General features: G+C 39.6%; 1 protein-coding gene across 3 annotated transcripts in view; it reads left to right on the plus strand.

Annotated features, from left to right (window-relative positions):
* The window catches only part of TTC23 (tetratricopeptide repeat domain 23), a 91,220-nt gene that overhangs the window by 12,024 nt on the left and 56,283 nt on the right, over positions 1-22,913 (plus strand). For all 3 annotated transcript variants that reach the window (XM_023512679.1, XM_023512680.1, XM_012804407.2), the window contains 2 exons: positions 7,830-8,029; positions 20,736-20,859. In XM_023512679.1, the coding sequence (XP_023368447.1) occupies positions 7,850-8,029; positions 20,736-20,859 (304 nt within the window). In that variant the 5' untranslated portion in view covers positions 7,830-7,849. The remainder of the gene's footprint in view (positions 1-7,829; positions 8,030-20,735; positions 20,860-22,913) is intronic.

Below are 22,913 nucleotides of genomic sequence, written 5' to 3' on the forward strand. Positions count from 1 at the left end.
GGGCTGGGGATTCGAACCCGCCACCTTAGGTGTACGTGGCTGGCGCCTTAGCCGGTTGAGCTATAGGCGCCGAGCCCTCAGGGTAGTTTTGATTTGTATTTCTCTGATGGTTAGGGACAATGGACATTTTTTCATATGTTAGCCATTCACCTGTCTTCTTTAGAGAAGGTTCTATTCATCTCTCTTGTCCAGTGATATATGAGATTGTTGGCTCTGTTTTTCTTGCTTAATTTGAATTCGTTATGAATCTTAGTTATTAAGTATTTGTCCAATTCATAATATGCAAATATCTTTTCCTATTCTGAAGGTTGTCTGTTTGCTTTGGTTATTGTTTCCTTAGCTGTACAGAAGCTTTTCAGTTTAATTAAGTCCCATTTGTTTATTTTTGTTGTTGCAATTGCCACTGGAGTCTTCTTCATAAAATCTTACCCTAGGCCAATATCTTCAAGTGTTTTCCCCACACTTTCTTCAAAGATTTTTGTTGTTTCTTGCTTTATATTTAAATCTTTTATCCATCTTGAATCAATTTTTGTAAGTGGTGAGAGATGTGGATCCAGTTTCAGTCTTTTACAGGTGGTTATCTAGTTCTCCCAGCACCATTTATTGAATAGGAATTATTTTCCCCAGTGTTTATCTTGTTTGGTTTATCAAAGATCAAGTGGCTGTAAGATGTTAGTTTCATTTCATGGTTTTCTATTAAATTCCAAAGACAGTGTCTCCTATTTTTGTGCCAATCCCATGATGTTTTCATTACTGTGGCCTTGTAGTATAGGAGAAAGTCTGGTAGACTGATGCCCCAGGCTTTGTTTTTTATTACTAAGAAGAATTGCCTTAGCTATATGGGGGTTTCTTCTGGTTCCATACAAAATGAAGAATTGTTTTTTCCAAGTCTTGAAAGTATGATGTAGGTATTTTAATGGGAATTGCATTGAATCTGTAGATTGCTTAGGGAAGTGTAGACATTTTCACAATGTTGGTTCTTCCCAGCCATGAGCATGGTATATTCTTCCATTTGTTAATATCTTCTGCTATTTCCTTTCTTAGGATTTTGTAATTTTCATTATAGAGGTCTTTCACCTCTTTTGTTAGGTATATTCCTAGGTGTTTCTTTTCTTTTTTCTTTCTTTCTTTTTTTTTTTTTGAAGCTATTGTGAAAGAAATTGTGTCCTGGATTAGCTTCTCATCTTGACTGTTATTGGCATATACAAGAGCTACTCATTTGTGGACAATGATTTTATATTCTGAGACATTGCTGTATTTTTTCATCACTTCCAGGCATCTTGTTGTTGAGTCTTTGGGGTTCTCTAAATATAAGATCTTATTGTTGGCAAAGAGCGAGAGTTTGACCTCCTCCGACCCCCCATTTGGATGCCCTTTATTACCTTCTCTTGACTGATGGTATTGCCTAAAACACTATTCACTGTGCTAAATAGTAAAGGTGACAGAAGACACCCTTGTCTTGTTCTAGTTCTAAGTGGAAAAGCTTTCAGTTTTACTACATTCAGTATAATATTAGCTGTCAGTTTGTCATAGGTGGCTTTGATCAGTTTAAGAAATGTTCCACCTATGCCTATATTCTTCAGTGTTCTAATTAGAAAAGGATGTTGAATTTTATCAAATGCTTTTTCTGCATCTAATGAGAGGATCATATGGTCTTGTTTTTGCTTCTGTTGATACGGTGAATTATGTTTAGAGACTTGTGTATTTAACAGTCTTGCATCCCTACTTGATTGTGATGAATGAATTTTTTAATGTGCAGCTGTAATCAATTGGCTAGGATTTTACTGAGAATTTTTGCATCTATATTCATTAGTGAGATTGGTCTGAAATTCTCTCTTTCAGTTGGGTCTTTTCCTGGTTTTGGTATCAAGGTGATGTTTGCTTCATAGAGCTTGTTGGGGAAGATTCTTTCCTTCTCAATTTTTTGGAATAATTTCTGTAGTATGCAAATAAGCTCTTCTTTGAAGGTTTGATAGAATTTTTATGTGAAGCTATCTGGACCAGGACATTTTTTTGATGGGAGATCTTTCGTTTCTTTGATCTCAGTTATTGAAATCAGTCTGTTCAACAGATCTGTTTCTTCTTGATTATGTCTAGGGAGAGGGTTTGATTCCAGATATTGATCCATTTCCTCCGCAGTGTCAAATTTTGGGGCATAGAGTTTCTTGTAGTACCCAGAGATGATCTCTTGTAATTCTCTGGCATCTGTTGTTATTTTGCCTTCATTGTTTCTAATTGAGGTTATTAGAGATTTTACTGTTTTGTTTCTAGTTAATCTGGCCAAAGGTTTAGTGATTTTATTTGTTTTTTTAAAAAAAACAACTTTGTATTTTGTTAATTTTCCAGATGATTCTTTTGTTTTTAATTTCATTCATCTCTGATTTAATTTTGGTTATTTCTTTTCTTCTCCTGGGTTTGGGATTAGATTGTTCTACTTTTTCCAGTTCTATTAGATGGTTCATGAGTTTGTTGATGCATTCTCTTTCTGTTTTTTGAATGTAGGCTTCTAATGCTATGAATTTCCCTCTTAAGACTGCTTTTGCTGTATCCCATAAGTATTGGCAACTTGTGTCTTCATTGTTGTTAAGTTTGAGGAATTGAATGTTTCCTCTTTTATCTCTTCCTGAACCAACTATTATTTAGCATAAGGTTAAATTCCAGTTCTTTGGGTGAAGGTGAATGTTTTGGTTGGAGATGAGTTCTACCTTTATTGCCTATGGTCTGAGAAGAAACAAGGTATAATTTCTTTTCTTTTAATTATGCTGAGGTTTGATTTGTATCCTAGGATGTGGTCAATTTTAGAGTACATACCATGGGCTGATGAAAAAAATGTATATTCCTTAGCTTTGAGATGGTGTATTCTATATATGTCCATTAATCCCATTTGTCCTGGGGTCACGTTTAAGTCCTTTGTATCTTTGTTTAGTTTTTGTTTAGAGGATCTGTCCAGTTCTGTCAGAAGGGTGTTAAACTTCCTGACTATGATGGTTTTATGGCTATCATATTGCTCAGACCCATCAAAGTCTGTGTCATAAATCTGGGAGCATTTAAGTTGGGTGCATAAATATTTAAAATTGAAATGTCTTTTTGTTGTCTTGTTCCTTTGACCAATATAAAGTATCTATCTTTGTCTTCCTTAACTTTTAGTTGCTTTAAATCTGCTTGTACCTGAAAATAAGATTGCAACTCCTCCTTTCTTCTGATTTCTATTTTCTCGAAATACTGTTTTCCATCCCTTAACCCTGAATCTTGATTTGTCAAGACTAGCGGTGTCTTCTGGAGACAGCATATGGATGGCTTGTACTTTTTTATCCAGTCAGCCAGCTTGTGCCTCTTCAGTGGTAAATTAAGTCCATTGGCCAGCCTGTGCTTCTTCAGTGGTGAATTCAGTCCATTGACATTTATTGAGAGAATTGATAGTTGTGGTGGAGTTCTATTCATCTTATTTTGTGAATGTCTGTTATGTAGTTTTATCCTTTGCGCCATTGTGGAAACTTAATTCTGGCCTTTAGTTTCTGGGTGTTTACTTTGCTGGTGGTCCATTGTGGTGATCAGTGCTGAGACTAGGTCTAAGTATTTCCTATAGAGCTAGTCTTGTTGTGGCAAATTTCCTCAGTGCTTGTATATCTGCAAAAGATTTGATTTCTCCATCAATTTTGAAGCTAGTTTAGCAGGATACAGAATTCTGGGCTAGAAATTGTTTTGTTTAAGAATGTTGAATGAAGGTGGATGACCATGCTCTTCTGCCTTGGAAGGTTTTAGTTGAAAAGTCTGTATCATCCTAATGGCTCTGCCTCTGCAGGTCAATTGACACTTACTCCTGGCTGCTTGCAGAATTTTTTCTTTCATCTTGACTTTGGAAAAGTTCATTACAATGAATCTTGGAGAGGCTGTATTTGAGTTGAGATGACTCAGGGTTTGATATCCATCTGAAAGGAGTGTGTTGGGGTTTTTAGTAAAACTTGGGAAGTTTTCATTTATGATAGTCTCCAGTAGGGCTTCCTTTTGGAATCTTCTTCCCTTTCAGGAATCCCTATTATTCTTATGTTATAGTGCTTCATGGAGTCTCATAGTTGTCTAAGTGTCCATTCTGTTTTCTCTCTCTTCTTTTCTGTCTCTTTAACTACCTGGGTTAACTCGAAAACTTTATTCTCTAGATCTGAGGTTCTTTCTTCTCCGTGGTCTAACCTATTTTTGATACTTTCTTCTGCATCTTTAAATTCCCTGATTGTCTCCTTCATTTCCTTAAGCTCCATCATATCCTTTCTACATCCTATATATCTCTCAGAACCAACTTTTGGTTCTGTCTTTCCATTTTTTCACACACTCCTTTTATCGTCTTTATTTTTAAATTCCCTTTTTGTCAAGTCCGTTAATTCTTTATAGGTGGAGTCTTCTGCAGTAACTGCCTCATGGGGAACTTGGGGGAGTTCCTCTTTTTTGTCTTCTCATGTTGCCCAAATTTTTCTGTGGGTTCCTCCTCATGTTTTCTTTCTTCTTGTTCACCTCCTTGTCCCCTTTTTTCCTTCTCACTGCCTCTTTTGTTTCAAACAGAAGTCCTTGCTGTTGATGACAGTATATTGCAATATGTCACCAGGATACCAGGTTGCACTGTGGTTTTTCTTAGGAGACAGAGAACTCTGTGGTCTTTAATCCAAATTTAGTTACCTTCAGTGATTGCCTAATTGTTTCCTCAGCATTCAGACCTGTGGGGATGGGATCTTAAAGCTCACAAGAATCCTTCAGAGGCAGATCTCACATTGCCCCCTGATGCCAGTTCTCTGGAATGCGAGAGTCCCTCAGTCTGTCCCAAGAGTGGAGTTCTCATCTCGGCAGGCAGAATTAAGATGCTGTGCTGAATTAAGACTTCTGCTTAAGAATTAAGGCTTCTGCTAAGACCTTCTCATGACCTTCCTGCAGTGGCAACCCCTTGGCTATCTCACCAGCCACCAACCTATGGAAAGTCCACTCCAACTGGCATTCAAATCTGGTTGTTGTATACTGTTCAAGTCCTCCCACTCTTCCAAGCTTTCCACTCAACATGCAGCTTCCCCCAATTACTGAAATCTCTAGAAAGGCTTCCTCTCATCCCAGACCTCTGTGGAGAGGCAGCTGATCCCAGCCAGTTGCAATCACTTGCCTAATTCATCAGATTTCCACTGCCAAGAACCATATGCTGTATCCAGCTCACTACTTCCTTGCTGTGCTCCCTGAGCAATGACTCTGGGTAAGGTGCTCACATCAGGTATGGCTGTTCTCTCTTTTTCCCCAATCATTCTGGGAGAGCTCAGCTGAATGATCCTTCTAGTCTCCCATCTTGATCCTCCATCCCAAGATACAATTCTTTAATCAGATACATACTTCTAAAATATTTTCTCCCAGCTTGTGTCTTTTTAATTCTCTTAATAGTCTTTCTTAAAAGGCAAAAATAACACATTTTGATGAAGTCTAATTTGTCATTTTGTTTTTTCTATGATTCTTTTTGTGATGGCCATATATAGGGAATCTTTGCCTAAACCAGCGTCACTAAGGGTTTCTCATAGAAGTTTTTAAATTTAGCTCTATTTTCCATTTTGAATACTTATATGGTATAATATGAGGGGTGGATGAAAATTTTTTTTATTTTGTTTTTATAAGTGAATATCCAGTTGCTCCAGCACCATTTGTAGAACAGACTAATCTTTCTCCAAGGAATTGCTTTTGTACTTTGTCAATAATCAGTTATTTAGGCCAGGCATGATGGCACATGTCTATAATCCTAGCACCCTGGGAGGATTGTGTTAGCTTAGGTGTTCAAGACCAACTTGAGAAAGAGATAGACCCTGTCTCTACTAAAAATAGAAAAAAAAATAGCCAGTCTTTGTGGCAGGCACTTAAAGTCCCAGCTACTTGGGAGGCTGAAGCAAGAAGATCGCTTGAGCTCAAGAGATTGAGGTTGCTTTGAACTGTGATGATGCCATGGCACTCTACTCAGGGGTACAGAGTAAGCTGCTGTCTTAAACAAACAAAAAAATCAGTTATTTGATGTGTGTATGGGTTCATTTCTGGACTCTCCTTTCTGTTCCATAGCACTATTTGTCTATCTTAACAATGCAAACTGTCTTGCTTACCATAGCTTTATAGTAAATCTTGGGGAAAATTCATGTTAATCCTTCAACTCCAAAGTCTTTTTAGTGTTCTAGGTTCTTGGCATTTTCAAATGAACTTTAGAAATAATTTAACAATTTCTACCAAAAACATATTTCCATCAACATCCTTGAGTTTTGTTATCTGGTACAGTTAAGTTGCTTGAAAGCAGTTTGGTTCTTTTAGGTCTTACTTTTTATGATTTGTTAACTGTCTGAGTAGTGTTCACTCTAGGGCTAATTATTCCCCACTACTTCAACAAAAGCCCTTGAGTGCTCTCTCCAGTGCTTCATGAATTGTTTTTCTAATTTGGTCAGTGGGAATAGGTGCTGCCAACCCTGTGTAAGCACAAGACTTCATTCCTTATAATCTTATTGGAGTATTGCTCTGCAAACTCACATAGTTTTCCTACACACATGCTAATCAGTATTCTCTCCCCATATCTGAGGGAGTCCCTCTGCTAATCTCTAGGGTCTTCTCGTATGTAGCCTTCTCATCAGAAATCTGTCAACCCTAGCCATCTTGATCTCCCTAAATTCTCAGTTCTACTTCCTCAACTCAGGCAGTCTGACCAGATATCTTCTGAGTCTCCCCTCTGTACATGGTATCCTGGAAACTCTCTCAAAGTAATAATAAGCTGGGGCAATTGTAAGTCTTGCTTTGTTTATTTTGTATTTTTTCTATCTCTCAGGAATAGCTTTTATTGCCTGAGTCTTGTCTCTTTTTCTTTTTTTGAGACAGAGCCTCACTCTGTTGCTATGGCTAGAGTGCAGTGACATCAGCCTACCTTACAACAACTTCAAACTTCTAGGTTTAAGGCTTAAACTTTAAGCAATCCTTCTACCTCAGCCTCCTGAGGACCTGGGACTACAGGTACCCAACACAGTGCCCAGCTAGTTTTTCTATATTTAGTAGAGATGGGGTCTTAACTTTTGCTTAGGCTGATCTCAAACTCCTGAGCTCAAGAGATCCTCCCACTTCAGCCTTTCAGAGTGCTAGAATTATAGACATGAACCTGTCTCTTGGTTGGAAGTAAAAGTTTTAACAACAGTTATTCATTTTCTACCTCAGTGTCAGTGGGGTTCAATTGAGAGTTGGTTGGGCTAATCTAATTTCTACATGTCTCTCTCTCTCTATATATATATGTGTGTGTGTGTGTGTGTGTGTGTATATATATATATATATACTTATGTGTATATAGATATACACAGACATGTTATTATTATTTTTTCCCTAATGAACATTATTTTTTCCTTAAAGAATGTTTCATTTAGTTGAAACTAGAAATCAGACTTTTTTTTCTTTTGAGACAGAGTCTTACTCTTGCCCCAGGATAGAATGCCATGGGGCATCATAGCGCACAGCAACCTCAAAGTCTTGGGCTCAAGCAGTCCTCTTGCCTCAGCCTCCTGATAGCTGGGACTATAGGCACCCTCTGTGATGCCCAGTTAGTTTTTCTGTTTTTAGTAGAGATGGGGTCTTGCTCTTGTTCAGTCTGGTCTCAAAACTCCTGAGCTCAAGCAACCACCTGCCTCAGCCTTCCAGAGTGCTAGGATTACAGGGGAGAGCCACTGTGCTTGGCCCTGAAAATCATTCTTTAAGTTTCACAAATAAGTCATGGGTATAGTATTAAAATGAATGTTTTTTTTAAAGTAACTACGGAAATTATCATTTAACACCTTTATTTTTTCCTTAAAAATTAGAAGACAATGTATATAAAAATATGCAAGAATCACAGGAAACCCACATATCCAACCACCTAGATGAAATTGTTGCTGCTGTCAGCATCACTCCAAGACAGAAGATCCATAACAAGTTGCCTCAGACAGCGCTGTTCCAGCTTCCCCGAGAGAAACTCCACCTCTGTGAAGAGAAAGCAAAATCCTACACCAGCAGTCACAATGTAAGGAGGCCTTTATATTGTACACTTCTATTCTGGGAATTGAGCTATAGCATGTGATTGGGAGAGGTTGGATATTTTAGGTTACCTTCCTAAGTGCAAGCAAGTATGTAAGAGAGCACCTTTATTATAGCATGAGTGAGTGTGGTGCCTTGGGGGCAGTAGTACTGGTCAGCAGCACTTGGCACAGCCGGCGTTAAATATGTGTTGAGCTACTATGTGCTGAGTGTAGGCACTGGGATTTAACCCAAACAAACCAGATGAAGCTTCTGCTCTCACATATCTTATAATTCTTTATATTTCTAGTTTTCTTTTCTGTGTATTTCTTTCTCATTATTTCCTCAAAAGCTTCTCATTCATTCACTCTGCATTTCTCTACCACCTCTTGTGTGTCCCATCTTGTTTTTCCAGTCATTTCATTCAGAAATATCTATTATGTGCCAGGTCCTGTATGCAGGTGCATGCTGGGGGCAAAGAAGGGAAAACTACTGCCTCTGCTTTTGAGGGCTGCATGATTTGGTTGAGAAGATAAGTAGGGGCCAGATAATGGTAGTGAACGTGATAGTTCTGTAAGGACACAAGCTCAGGGTAGTATAGATGCAAAACAGAAAGAGGCTGGCAATGAGCCTAGAGGTGGGAGAGGGACAGCAGTTAAGGGTCACATGTTGGGATGGGAGTTACTTGGACTGCACTGGTAAAACAGTACTTAGGAAATTGGCAGATGAGGACGAGGCCATGGTGTTCAAGGCAGAAGCAGCAGTTGAACAAGAGACAAGGGTCTGTGAGAGTGACGTCTATTTGGGGAACTACAAGGACTTGTCTGGGGCAAAGGCTTTAGTGACCAAAGGGAAGAAAGGAGGCTGGATTATAGACAGGAACTAGCCGCTGGGCCCTCCCTATGTCTAGTTAGAGTTTTAATTTTCTCCTAATGGTGTGGAGGATGATCCTGGGCTTTCCTCATGAGCAGGAGAGTGCCATGTGAACAGATTTCAGTTGTAAGGATAACCACTTCCATAGTTGTGGAGGGGTATAGATAAGAAAAGAATAAAACTGGAAGAGCAGCATCAATTAGGAGGGTGTTTGGAATAATCTTGGCAAAGAGTAGGAGGGTCTGAACTGTGTACATCAGCAGCGGTAGAGATGTTGAGTTCTTTTGAAAGGAATTTTGAAAAGCAGTTCAGTGGGACTGGTTGAGTAAGGGGATAAAAAGGATAGAAAGGTGAGAGTGGCTCGGCGCCTGTGGCTCAAGTGGCTAAGGTGCCAGCCACATACACCTAAGGTGGTGGGTTCGAATCCTCAGCCCAGGCCCGCCAAACAACAATGATGGCTGCAACCAAAAAATGGCCAGGTGTTGTGGTGGGCGCCTGTAGTCCCAGCTACTTGGGAGGCAGAGGCAGGAGACTCGCTTGAGCCCAGGAGTTGGAGGTTGCTGTGAGCTGTGATGCCACGGCACTCTACCCAGGGGGATAGCTTGAGGCTCCGTCTCAAAAAAAAAAAAAGAAAGGTGAGAGTGAGGCAGAGGGACCTCCTGACTGAGGTCTCTGCTTGTGGGGTGAGGGCTTATCTGTGCCCTTCATCAACATATGCATACAGGAAGATCAGGATGCTGGAGATGGAGTGAGCATTTAGTTTTGAGTGTGTGCTTGTTTACTCTGCAACAAATTTTATTCAGCACTTACTCTGTGCCAAGCCCTGTGCTAGGTTCTCTGTCAGAGAATAAAGCCCTAACAGCTAAAAGTCATTTAACAAATGTGAAGGCTTAACTTCTATGTGTCTAGAATGATACTAAAACATTTCTGTGTCCTGTGGTTCAAATGAAGACCCTGGGATATAATGGTGACCAGGACAGGCAAGGTACATACCCTCATGAACCTCAGCAGCAATCAACATTGTAAATAAAACATAATTATAGACAGTGATAAGTGCTGAAGAGGAAACAGTGGGCCCATCTTGGGTGGGGTGAACAGGGAAGGCCTTGTGAAGAGGAGCAGATGACCTGAGATCTGAGGAAGACAAAGAGCTCTAGGGAAAAGAAACAGCTCCCATAAGATCTACAAGGTGGGCCCAAGCAGGACATGTTTGAGGTGAAGAGAGGAAGCTGTGGGCTGATGTGAAACCTGGTTAGGGAGGCTGTCAGTTCATGTAGGGCCAATGTAAGTACTGTGGGAGGACCCAAAAGTATTTTCAGCAAAGTATCAACATGACGTAATTGACTTTAAAAAATTTCCAGTTTAGGAGTAATTTTTTATTTTAAAATAATTTCAGGTTTACAGAAAAGATTTAAGATCTACCAGTTAACATTTGTTTTATTGCTTTATTAATCTCTCTCACCCTTTCTCTCTTATTGTTTCTCTGAACCATCTCAGAGTGAGTTACAGATATTACGATCCTTTACCTCTAAGTACTTCAGTGTCCTTTTCCTAAGAATAAAGATATTCTACACAACCACAGTACAATAAAACTAATTAAAAAATTATTAGTAATACAATACTATTACCTAACCTACAAGCCTTACCTGTATTTCTCCACAAATAATGTCCTTCACAAAAATAATGTCCATGGTCTAATTTGTGAAGTCATGTTGAATATTGTTATCATGTCTTTTTAGTCCCCTTTCTCCTGTAATACATTTTTTTTGCAGTTTTTGGCCCGGGTTGCGTTTGAACCTGCCACCCTTGGTATATCGGGCCGGCACCATATTCTTTGAGCCACAGGCGCTGCCCCCCTGTAATACTTTCTTAACCTACCATGTTTTTCATGATCTTGATATTTTTGAGAAATACACTGCAATTATTTTATAGACTGTCTCTCCATTTGATGCATTTGGGACAGGCCACAACCATAGATGTGGTGTGGAGCCATCCCAGTGTGTCATATCAGGAGACACCTAAGATCCATGCGTCTTGTTACTGTGATGCTAACTTTAAACACTTGGTTAAGGTGGTGCCTGGCAGGTTTCTTTACTGGAAAATTACTGTTTTTCTCTTTGTAATTAATAAGTATTTGGTGGGGTGATTCATTGAGATGATGTATATATTTAAAACTTCATCCCCTAGTTTTAGTACCCAGTGGGTGATTGTTCACCAAAATCGATTCTTACTATGATGTTTGGCATCTAGCAAGTCTTTCACTTCAGTGTTCTTTCAACACTTGTTTGTTGGTATCCTATTATAAAAAAGAGCTTTTCTTTTTTCATGTTTTATTATTCATAATTATTCCTTAATATATTATTGAATAATAATATTCATAATATTCAATAATGTTCAATAATTCAATATTCAATAACCATTATCAGTATGGTTTCAGGAAATTCCATTTTTCAAGTATGGTACAACCCATTGTTTTCATTGAATTTTAAATTGTCCCATATTTTCCAGTAGGACCACCTTCTAGCTGCCTCTGAGTCCTTGATCCATACCCTCATTCTTTGAATACTTCCTTAATTTTTGGCATGACAAGAGTTTGGGGTTCCTCTTATACCTCTGCTACAGCCCTGGAGCAGGGAATCTTGGTTCCTCTTAGTGGAGTAAAGTATGGGCATAAAATACCCATTTTTAAGTATATGTATGGCCAGCTCTACTGATCACCAGAGTTGCATAATTTTTTTTTTTTTTTGAAACAGGGTCTCACTTTGTCACCCTTGGCAGAGTGCCATGGTACCATAGCTCACAGCAATCTCAAACTCTTGGGCTCAAGCAGTTCTTTTGCCTCAGCCTCCCAAGTAGCTGAGACTACAGGCACCCACCACAACACCCAGCTATTTTTTGAGACAAGGTCTTACTCTGGCTCAAGGTGGTCTCAAACCCATGAGCTCAGACAGTCCACTCACCTCGGCCTCCCAAGTGCTAGGATTACAGGTGTGAGCCACTGTGCCCAGCCTCAGAGTTGCATATATTAATATTAAGAAGTCCTAGACTTAAGAAGAAATAGATCTCCTGAACAGACTGATTTTAAGAACTGAGATCAAAGAAATAAAAAATCTTCCAACAAAAAAATGCTATGGTCCAGATGACTTCACACCAGAATTCTATTAAACCTTGAAAGAAGGGCTTATACCCATACCATAGAAACTATTCATAAAAATTGAGAAGGAGATAATCTTCCCCAACACATTCTCTGAAACAAACATCACCCTGATTCCAAAACCAGGAAAAGACCCAACTAAAAAGAACTAAAGACCAATTTCATTAATGAATATAGATGCAAAAATTCTCAATAAGATCCTAGCCAATAGATTACAGCTTCTCATTAAAAAAGTCACACACCACAATCAAGTAGGTTTCATCCCAGGGATGCAAAGCTGGTTTAACATACACAAGTCTCTAAATGTAATTCACCATATCAACAGAAGCAAAAATAAAGACCTTGTGATCCTTTCAATAGATGCAGAAAAAGCACTTGATAAAATTCAACATCCTTTTCTAATTAGAACTCTGAAGAATATAGGCATAGGTGGCACATTTCTTGAACTGATTGAAGCCATCAGTCAATAAACCGACAGCTAATATTATACTGAATTGAGTAAAACTGAAAGCTTTCCCACTCAGAACTGGAATTAGACAAGGTTGTCTTCTGTCACCTCTACTTTTCAACATAGTGCTGGAAGTTCTAGCCAATGCAATCAAGCAAGAGAAGGTAATAAAGTGCATCCAAATGGGGGGGGGGGTCAGAGGAGGTCAAACTTTCACTGTTTGCCAACTAGATTATACTTAAAGAACCCAAAATAATCAACCACAAGACTCCTGGAAATGATCAAAAAATATAGTAATTTCTCAGGAAATGATTATCCACAAATCAGTAGCTTATATATATGCCAATAACAGTCAAGATGAGAAGCTAATCCAGGACATAATTTCTTTCACAATAGCTTCAAAAAAAAAAAAAAAAAGAAAGAAATACCTAGGAATGTACCTAACAAAAGAGGTAAAGGATCTCTATGAAGAAAATTACAAAACCCTAAGAAAGGAAATAACAGAAGATATTAACAAATGGAAGAATATACCATGCTCATGGCTGGGAAAAGCTAACATTGTGAAAATGTCTATACTTCCCAAAGCAATCTACAGATTCAATGCAATCCCCATTAAAATACCTATATCACACTTTCAAGATTTGGAAAAAAACAATTCTTCATTTTGTATGGCACCAGAAGAAATCCTGTATAGCTAAGACAATTCTTAGTAATAAAAACAAAGCCTGGGGCATCAACCTACTAGACTCTCTGTGATGCTACAAGGCCACAGAGATGAAAGCATCATGATATTGGCACAAAAATAGAGACATGGACATCTGGAACCAAATAGAAAACCATGAGAGGAAACTAATATCTTACAGCCACCTAATCTTTGATAAACGAAATAAGAAGATACACTGGAGGAACGAATCTATTCAATAAATGGTGCTGGGAGAACTGGATAACTTAAAAGACTGAAATTGGACCTGCACCTTTCTCCACTCGCTAAAATTGATTCAAGATGGGAAAAAGATCTTAATCTAAGGCAGGGAACAATAAAAATCCTCGAGGAAAGTGTGGAGAAAACACTTGAAGGTATCGGCCTGGGCAAAGACTTTATGAGGAAGACTCCAGTGGCAATTGCAACAACAAAAATAAACACCTGGGCCTTGATTAAACTGAATAGCTTCTGAACAGCTAAGGAGACAACAACCAAAGCAAACAGACAACCATCAGAATGGGAAAAGATATTTGCATATTATAAATCATACAAAAGCTTGATAATTAGAATCTACACAGAACTCAAATTAAGCAACAAAAGCCAACAATCCCTTATATCAATGGGCAAGTGAGATGAATAGAACTATTTCTAAAGAAGACAGATGAATGGCTAACAAACATATGAAAAAATGCTCATGGTCATTTATTATCAGAGAAGTACAGATCAAAACCACCTTAACATATCATCTAACCGCAATGAGAATGTCCCCCATCACAAAGACTCAAAGCTGCAGATGCTGGCATGGATGTCGAGAGAAGGGAACACTTTTACCCTGCTGACGGGACTAATACAACCTTTTTTGGAAGGTGTCACATCCCACTCCTGACACCACTTGTCAGGGCCCGAGACTGGCCAGGTCTCAGGCCCAGCTTAACTAGGTTCCAGATACAAACTGCTAAGCTACCTTGCTCAGGAATAATTTCTCTTAGGTGCCTGAGGGCCATCTACTTTAGCAGGAGAGAGAGAGAGTCTTAGAGTAAAGCAGTCTTCTTACAAAGATAGATCTTAGTCTTTAGCAGAGCTTAGTGATCTTCAGAAGAGAGACGCCGCGCTGGCATTCTGCAGGCAGGAGAGGAGACAGAGTCAGAGTAAGCGGGTCCCTGGTAGAATGCTTCCCACTGCCAATTCACCAATGCTGTCATCTCGCAAGCTCTCATGCTTGTTAGGAGAGCTAAATCCCTCTCCATGCCCTTTCACCAACGTGTTCTATTATTGATCTATTTCTTTATAACTCTCACTCCTAGCCATAGGCTATATGGGCTGCTACATGTCCCCCCTTTTCTATATACAAACAAAATAATTTTTAATGTGGTAAGGGCAATTCTTGCTATTGTCTAGCTCTCTTCTTGCTAGGCAAAAGAATATGGTAATTGTCAAAGTTCAGAATTCCAGGTACAGGCTCTTTAAATGAGGAAGCCCAATACAGATTTAAACTATGAGCCATAGTTAGGGGAAAATGATGATTGTAATGCTAATTCCTTTAAAGTTCTTTTTAAGCTGAGAAAACAAACTGAGAAAATCTTCCCTGAGAGAATTTACCATTTCTTTAAGTGTGAACTTTCCTTTGATATTTACTTAAGGGACAAACAAAAGGTAACACTTTCCTTGCAATCTTTGCAAGCAAGGATTTTTCTCTCACTATTCCAAAGGTTCTGCTACTCGAGGTCCTAACAAATCCACCCTTCACTGATCTCAAAAGACTGTTACTAGTGGACTAACGGTCCTGCACTTCACAGTTCCTCTCTGTTACTTGTGGTCCTTTAGTAGTCCCACACTTCATAGTTCCTCTCAAAGGCTCTATGACTTGCAAAATAATGTTCCTGCACTTCACAGTTCCTTGGTAGCGGTGTTTTTCTTGCTTTCAAGCTGCTTTTCCAGTGGAATTTTTGCTAATTGATTCCATACTCTTTTTTCAAATGGAGATCCTTAGCACAAAGGTGGTTTAACTCCTAGTTACTCTTCCCTCCCTTTGTCCTCCCTTTCATAATCTTCCAAGGAATCACTTGCTTCAGAGTGTCCCTTTCCCCTTTGGGCAGAGTCCAGGCTCTTTAGCTGGACCTGCTTACAGTACAGAGACACTGATGAGAGGTGGGTTACCCCTTCACCACATAGGATAACCAAATATTCAACAAACGTATTTAATTTAATTATTCTCCATTGTCATCCATTGGTCTGGTTTAATTACTTTAGGCATCACAGGTCTAACCAAGCTGGCAGAGTGCTCCCATGGCATAGAATTGAATTATACTGTTTTTCTGAGAATAGTTTGAAATGAAAATATTAAAGAAACTGTTTTAACTTACTTCATTTACTAGTGGGTCCTGATTCTGGCCCAACTGATAATTTCCCTACAATAAAGGTGTTCCATCTTTATCAAATTGAGAACGGCATTCATTTGCCCAAAGAGAGTCTTTTTACACTTGGGACATACACCTAGAGATTTGCATGCCCTTTGTTCCTTTTCTTTAGCATTCAGCATTCTTTCCAATTTAAACACTCTTTTCTCTTATGGCCTAACTTCCCACATTTATGGCATTTGATGGTAACTGGAGGATTCACCCTCTGATCTTCCAGCTGCCCAATTTGAGTTGTCATGTCAATGTAGTATTTACCTGCTTCAACTAGAAGATTATTCATCTGCTCTCTCAACTGTTTTGTCAGCTGCCATAATCTTAATCTAATCTTTAAGCTGTTCTATCTGATATTTCAACTGCTATATCTCATTTGCCATGATTTTTCTCTACTGGCTTTTTCTTTCCTTTTCAACTCTTAGAACCTTTGTCTGCCTTAAAGGTACAGGAGCTCTTTAGCTGTTTCTTTTTACTCTGGAGTCTTAGCTTTTTTACAAAACCTCACTTCCTCTATGTCTTGACCAGCCCCCTTAATCTACCTCAATTCTTTTCTTTTAAACAGAACTCTTAACTGCCAAAAAGGGATTCTGACATTGGCCTCTCAAAAGCTCCTTCCTGCTGGCAATGGGTGAAGATGAAGGGGAAGGCAGTTAGAGGTTCTCTTCCCTAACTTGATAAACTCTCGCAACCTATTCCCAAACTTTTCTCTTTGCTGTTTTATGAAGGCTTTTCTCACCCCTAAGGCTAAAGGCTTGTTTACCAAAGGTTCTTCTTATCTCCTAGTTCTGTCTTTTCTCTTTCCCTCTTGTCTAAAGGCTTTTTTCTGCTTTTTTCTCCAGCCACTTCACAGAAGAGGCTAAAGGCTTTTATTGGCTTTTTTCCCCACAGAAGAGGTAGTTAGAATTTGGAAAGAGAAAACGTAGGAAAGAAGAGGAAAAACCAAATGAGAAATGCCTGTTGTTGGCTGTCTTTCTTAGACATTTCTTTTCCCTCTGAATATTTCTATTTCTCTTCTCTCTTTCTTATTTCCTGAAGCTTATTTCCCTCTCAGTCCGTGTTCACCAAACCCTGCTCACCTCGCCATTTGTCACATCTCACTCCTGACACCACTTGCCAGGGCCGGGACTGGCCAGGTCTCAGGCCCAGCTTAACTAGGTTTCGGACTCGGACCGCTAGGCTATCTTGCTCAGGAACAATTTCTCTTAGGTGCCTGAGGGCTATCTACTTTAACTGGAAAGAGGTATGGAGAATCCTCAAAGAACTCAAACTACAGCTTCAGTTTGATCCTGCAATCCCATTACTGGGCATCTACCCAGAAGAAAAAAAAATCCTTTTATGATAAGGGCATTTGCACTAGACTTGTTTATTGCAGCTCAATTTACAATCACCAAATTTTGGAAAAAACCTAAATGCCCACCAATCCAGGAATGGATTAACAAGCTATGCTATATGTATACCATGGAATACTATTCAGTCTCTATAAAGGATGATGACTTTACATCTTTTGTATTAACCTGGATGGAGGTGGAACACACTCTTAGTCAAAGCATCACAAGAATGGAGAAGCAAGAATCCAATGTACTCAATTCTGATATGAGGACAATTGATGCTAGTACATGGTGGGAATGGGGGAAGGGAGAGAGTGAAGAGGGTAGGGAGCCACAGTGTGTGACACACCTCTTGGGGGCAGGACACAATTATAAGAGGGACTTTACTTAACAAATGTAAGCAGTGTAACCTGGTTCTTTGTACCCTAAATGATTCCCCAACAATTAAGAAAAAAAATAAGTTTGAGTAACACCACCCAGTCCAAGAATAATGTGGAAAGGGCTCTGGGCTTTGTATCAAGCATCCTGACTGTGAATTCTGACTCTACCACTCACTGGTAAATCACCTCACCTCTCTGGCCTTATCTTTCTTCATCTTCACATTGAGGGGTTCAGTTGGTCATTTCCAAGGCTCATCCCAGTTTTGAAATTGTCTTCCTACTTCATACTTGTTTTCCATCTACCTATTACCCATGCCTGTTGCTAAAGCCACTGTGACAAGCAGAATAAAGGTTCTGAAAGCCAAAAGGCATACTGGACTATGCCTTATAGTAAATAACAAATACAAAAGTGTTTTTTCTACTTCTATACCTCTGTCCCCAGTGAGGTAGTGTGCACCAAGGCTATGCTTTGGGAAGCCGGACTCAGCCTACATTATTCCTCTCCTTAGAATCTGTGATTGGGACAGATGTACCATCAGAACAGGTGTCCCTCTTTTTTTGTCTGTCTAGACGCCCCAGTGTTTTCATCACATCCTTCTTTTTCATATGCTATGTCTGTTGCTCCTTCTTTATCTCCAAAGAATTCATTCCCTAAACTTCCTGCATCTAGAGCCAATAAAAAGGTGATTCCCAAAGCAAGAAGTACAAACAGCTAATAAACACATGAAGATGTTTGGCCTCACCATTTGGGGAGGTAGGGTGAGGAATGTAGACTAAAACAGGGAGAAATGGCCAGGTGCCATTTATGCCTGTAATCCTAGCACTCTGGGAGGCCAAGGCAGATGGATTGCCTGAGTTCAGGAGTTCAAGACCAACCTGAGCAAAGTGAGACCCCCAGCTCTACACAACAGAAAATCTAGCCGGGCATTGTAGTGGACATCTGTAGTCCCAGGTACTTGGGAAGCTGAGATAAGAGGATTGCTTGAGCCCAAGAGTTTGAGGTTGCTATGAGCTATGCTGCCACAGCACTCTACCCAGGGCAACAGAGTGAGACTCTATCTCAAAAAAAAAAAAAAAAAGGAGAAATGGACTAACTTACAAACTGGCAAACTATAACAAAAACACCAGTTTGTCCTCAGTTCCACACAAAGGGCATTCCTGCTCACATATGCTGTGCTGCTAAGTGTGAATTACGTTAATGCCTTGGAGAAGCCTTCAACGATAGCTATTTTTTGTGCCAGAATTTGGCATATCCTTTATCCAATAACGCCATTCATGGGAATTTATTTTAAGGAATTACTTTTCTGAGCAAAACTGTCCATATAGGATACTAAGAGAGCAAAACGTTTAAAAACAGCCTAAATGGCCAACAGTGGCTCAAGCAATTCAATTATAGTCATATAATAAAATACTGTACAGCCACTAAAACTTATAGAAGACGACATGAGAAATGTTGATAAATATTTAAAAGAGCAGATGCCAAACCTGCATGTAGCTTATGAGCCTATTTGTGAAAAAGAAAAGAAAGTATAGATAAATTCATAAAAATAAAGAATAAAGGGATATTTAGCTACTTGGTTAGCTGTAGGAGGTAAGCTTGCAGATGACTTTATTTTTTTGTCTTTTTTCCTATCTGTATTTTGACAATGAGCATAAATTAATTTTGCAATAAGAAACATGTTACTATAAAAAAAGAGCCACAGCCCAACTTCTTTCAACACCATGGGCTGAACGTGTGTCCCTCAGATTCCTCCTGCTTAGGTCACAAAAGTTCCTCCTTTTGGTCAACTGTCTGGCTCTATTTTTGTCAAGGAGAATGTTGTTTCAGGATGAAAATATTCCTCGTGCATATGGGAATTGTGTGGTCATGCAGGCCCTCTGAGCTTTGGCATCAGCGGTGGTGCATCCCAGGTCTTCTGGATCTTCCTCCCCAAGTCTGTCCTTATTCTTACCTTTCTTTCTCTGTCCCCATTAGCTTTCTTTTGTCAGCCATTTTAGCTCCTACCTCTCTTGCTGTTCTGGCTACTTATTGCTACATAACAACCCAAAACTTAGTGGCATAATACAAAAACAACCATTCCTTTTGCTCATGAACCTGCAGCTTGTGCAGAGCTTTGGGATCTGGTTAGCTCTGCCCCATGCAGCAGTGGCTTGGCTGGATGGGGAAGGAGAGTCTGCCGTCATGATGGCTCACCCAGATTCTCAGTGCCTTTCCCTGTGGTCTCTCCATAGGCTCAGTTGGGCTTTCTCACAGCATGACAGTTGGACTTAAATAACAGAGTTCATTTTTTCATAGTTCTGGAGGCTGGAAGTCTAGATGAAGGTGTCAGCAGGGCCTGATTTTATTCTAAAGCCTTTCTCCTTGGTTTGTAGGTGGCTGTCCTCTTGCTGTGTCCTCACATGGCACATGCACAACACACATTCCTAGTGTGTCTTCTCTTCATATATAAGGATACCAGTCATTCTGGGGTCAGGTCTACCCTAATGGCCTTACTTTTACTTAATCATCTCTTTAAAGACCTTATCTCCAAAAACACTTACATTCTAAAGTATACTGGGAGTTGAGACTTTAATATATGAATTGGGGGAGGGGAAAATCTGGCTCATAACAGGTTTCAAGAATTAGTACCCGAGAAGAGACAAACAGTGGAAGCTACCACCAACCGGTCCCTTAAGACTTGGACCTGAAAACTAACTGCAGCATTCCCTGTATATTCTATTGGCCAAACAAACATAAAGGGTATGTTCAAAGGGAACAGAACATAGACCCTCATCTCTGGATGGAAGGAGTGTCAGCGAATTTGGGGGCTGTGTTGTAAAACTACCAGCTTTGCTTTGAGCATATTACTGCTCTGAGATGACCTAGCGCTGGGACTGCACCTGTTGTTTTTGTCCCAGCCCTAAGTGAAAATGTGCTTCTTGCTGCTTTAATAGAGTCTGTCAGTTCTACCAATCTCATTTGCTGTGGAATATCCTAGGCTGCTAAGGAAGGTTTTGAATTGAGAGTTAAAGTGACATTATTTGAAAACCACTACTACTTGTACCCTTGTTGTGCCTGAATTAGATGGTAGCTATTCACTGACCGGCAGCTGGAAAACTTAGAGAACAGTTTAATGTCTACTCTACCTTTTCTACCTTCTCTTTATTTCATTACATTTTTCACCATTAAGCATACTACAAAAGATACTTATTTCTTATGTTTTTTTGTCTGTTTTATCCTACCAGATGAATACTCAACCAGTCAAAACAAATATCTGTCTCTTTTATTCTCTGATAAGTACTTAGAACCATGAGTAGTATGTAGTAGGCACTCAATAAATATTTATTGCATAGATAAAAACATAAGTTGATTTTGTGCTTTGTCATTCTAAACTTTAAGTTGTCTGACTGGCAAGCCCATTTTCTCTTCCTAACAGCATAAACAGGCTATCCATGAGCTTGTGCGTTGTGTAGCACTGACAAGAATTTGCTATGGTGACTCACATTGGAAACTAGCAGAGGCCCATGTTAATCTGGCTCAAGGCTACCTCCAGCTGAAAGGTGAGCTCCTCTCAGAGTGATGGGATCCATTGGTTGGTTTCTGCTCTTCTCTCTAAATGTGATTCCCACTTAACTAGAAGGATCAGGGTTTTGAATGTTCTCCTTTCCAAATGTTAAGAAGCCATTTCCTTTTATAACGAGTCAGTGAATTACTTAACATATTTTTGTTTTCAAAGGGGAAAAAGGGGAAGAAATATTATAACCCATCTGGATTTTGTTTTTTATAATCTCAAAGGTAGGGTTCTTAGGAGAGAATAAATCTGGTAGGTCAGAAAGTGTTGTAGAAAAATCCCAAGGCGGGACCTAGAATGAGATCCATTCACATTTGTATTGGAGAGTCTATTGACTGTAAGGAAACAAAAATAAAATAAAATAAAATAAAAGAAAAGACTAACCCAAACTGACATAAACAAAAATGTATTGGTCTGTGCAAGTGCAACTTAAAAATTTAAGGGTAGAGCTTGCTTTAGACTTAGCCATATCCAGATAGATGCTCAAACAATGTGACCACGATTCAGCTTCTCTGTTTTCCCACTGCTCGGGTCTGTTTCTCTTGCTGTTGGCTCCATTCTTAGTCAGGTTTTGTCCACATGGCAGCAGCAAGGCTGCCAACAGTTTTAGGCTTCCCTTCTAAGCATTCTCAGGAGAAAAATATCCTACCTCAGGTTTTGGGGGGGGGGGTGTTTCTAATTGGACCAACTTGGGTTGTATACCAAAGGCAAGGGATAGTCTGATTGGCTAGAGCTGCCTTTTGACTGCATTGGATCCTGAGGGAGAAGTTGGCCTTGGCCAAGTTACATGAATTGGATGTACAAGAGCCAGGTATCCTAAAATAGTGGTTCTCAACCTTCCTAATGCTACAGCACTTTAATACAGTTCCTGTGGGTTGTGACCCACAAGTTGAAAACTGCTGTCCTAAAAGGAAAATAGAAGAGGGAGAATGGGTGTAGGGAAGGAAATCAACAGATACCAGGGACATGGTATCTTCCATTTACTGACTATATAACCTAGGACAAGGTGAACGAGAGCACAATAACTACACTCAGCTTCTTCAGCTGAGAAATGATAATGATTATGGTGATGCCAACTTCCCAGGGTTGGCCCAATGAATAGAGAAAATAATAGAAATGGAAAATGCCACAATGCCAAGCATAGAATTGCTACCCACTAAGTTTGGCCAAACCTGATTGTAGACTGGTCCTACCTGTTAGAGCAGACTGTTAGAATCTAAGAGCACCTTGGAGGTCATCTGATTTAAACCTTGACCTCCTGCCCATGTTTTAGATTCAGAGGAAACAATGAGTCTGAGTTAGAACAGCTTACCTCAGATCACACTGTTAAAAAGCAGCTGATCTGAGACTTAGACATAGGATTTTGAATGCCAGTTCCAGTGTCTCACCATCTGGGGTTTCAAATGATGCTTTTCTTCTACAGCCTGCTGCCTCTGTGCATGATAGTCCATCTTGCTAACTTTAAGATAAAAGCTGGGCCATACACAGTAGCTCACGCCTGCAAACCTAGAACTTTGGGAGGCTGAGACAGTAAGATTATTTAAGGCCAGGAGTTTGAGACCAGCCTGGACAACATAGTGAGACCCTGTCTCTACAAAAAATAAGAATAAAAAATTAGCTGGGTGTGGTGGCACGTGCCTGTAGTCCCAACTTGAGAATCTGAGGCAGAAGGATCACTTGAGCCAAGAGTTGGAACTTGCAGTGAGCTATGATAATACCATTATATTCCAATCTGGGCTAACAGGGTGAGACCCTGCCTCTGAATTAAAGAATGAATGAATACATAAATAAATAATGTGAAAGCAACATATGTTATTTATTAAGGCCTTATTGGATGCCAGGCACCATGCTATTTTCATTACATAACCTCATTCCGTCTTCACCACAATCCCAAGAGATTGTGGTAAAAGGGTATTATCTCTGTTAACAGTTCAGGAAGCTGAGGCCAGTATCTCACAGTACGTAATAGAGCAGGAGTCCATGCTCAGCAATTTGACATTAGGGCTAAGGTTCTTCTTCTTCTTCTTTTTTTTTTTTTTTTTT

The sequence above is a fragment of the Otolemur garnettii genome, unplaced genomic scaffold (genome assembly GCF_000181295.1).
Source record: "Otolemur garnettii isolate 467f Iridium unplaced genomic scaffold, OtoGar3 scaffold00029, whole genome shotgun sequence".
Taxonomy (NCBI): Eukaryota; Metazoa; Chordata; class Mammalia; order Primates; family Galagidae; genus Otolemur; species Otolemur garnettii.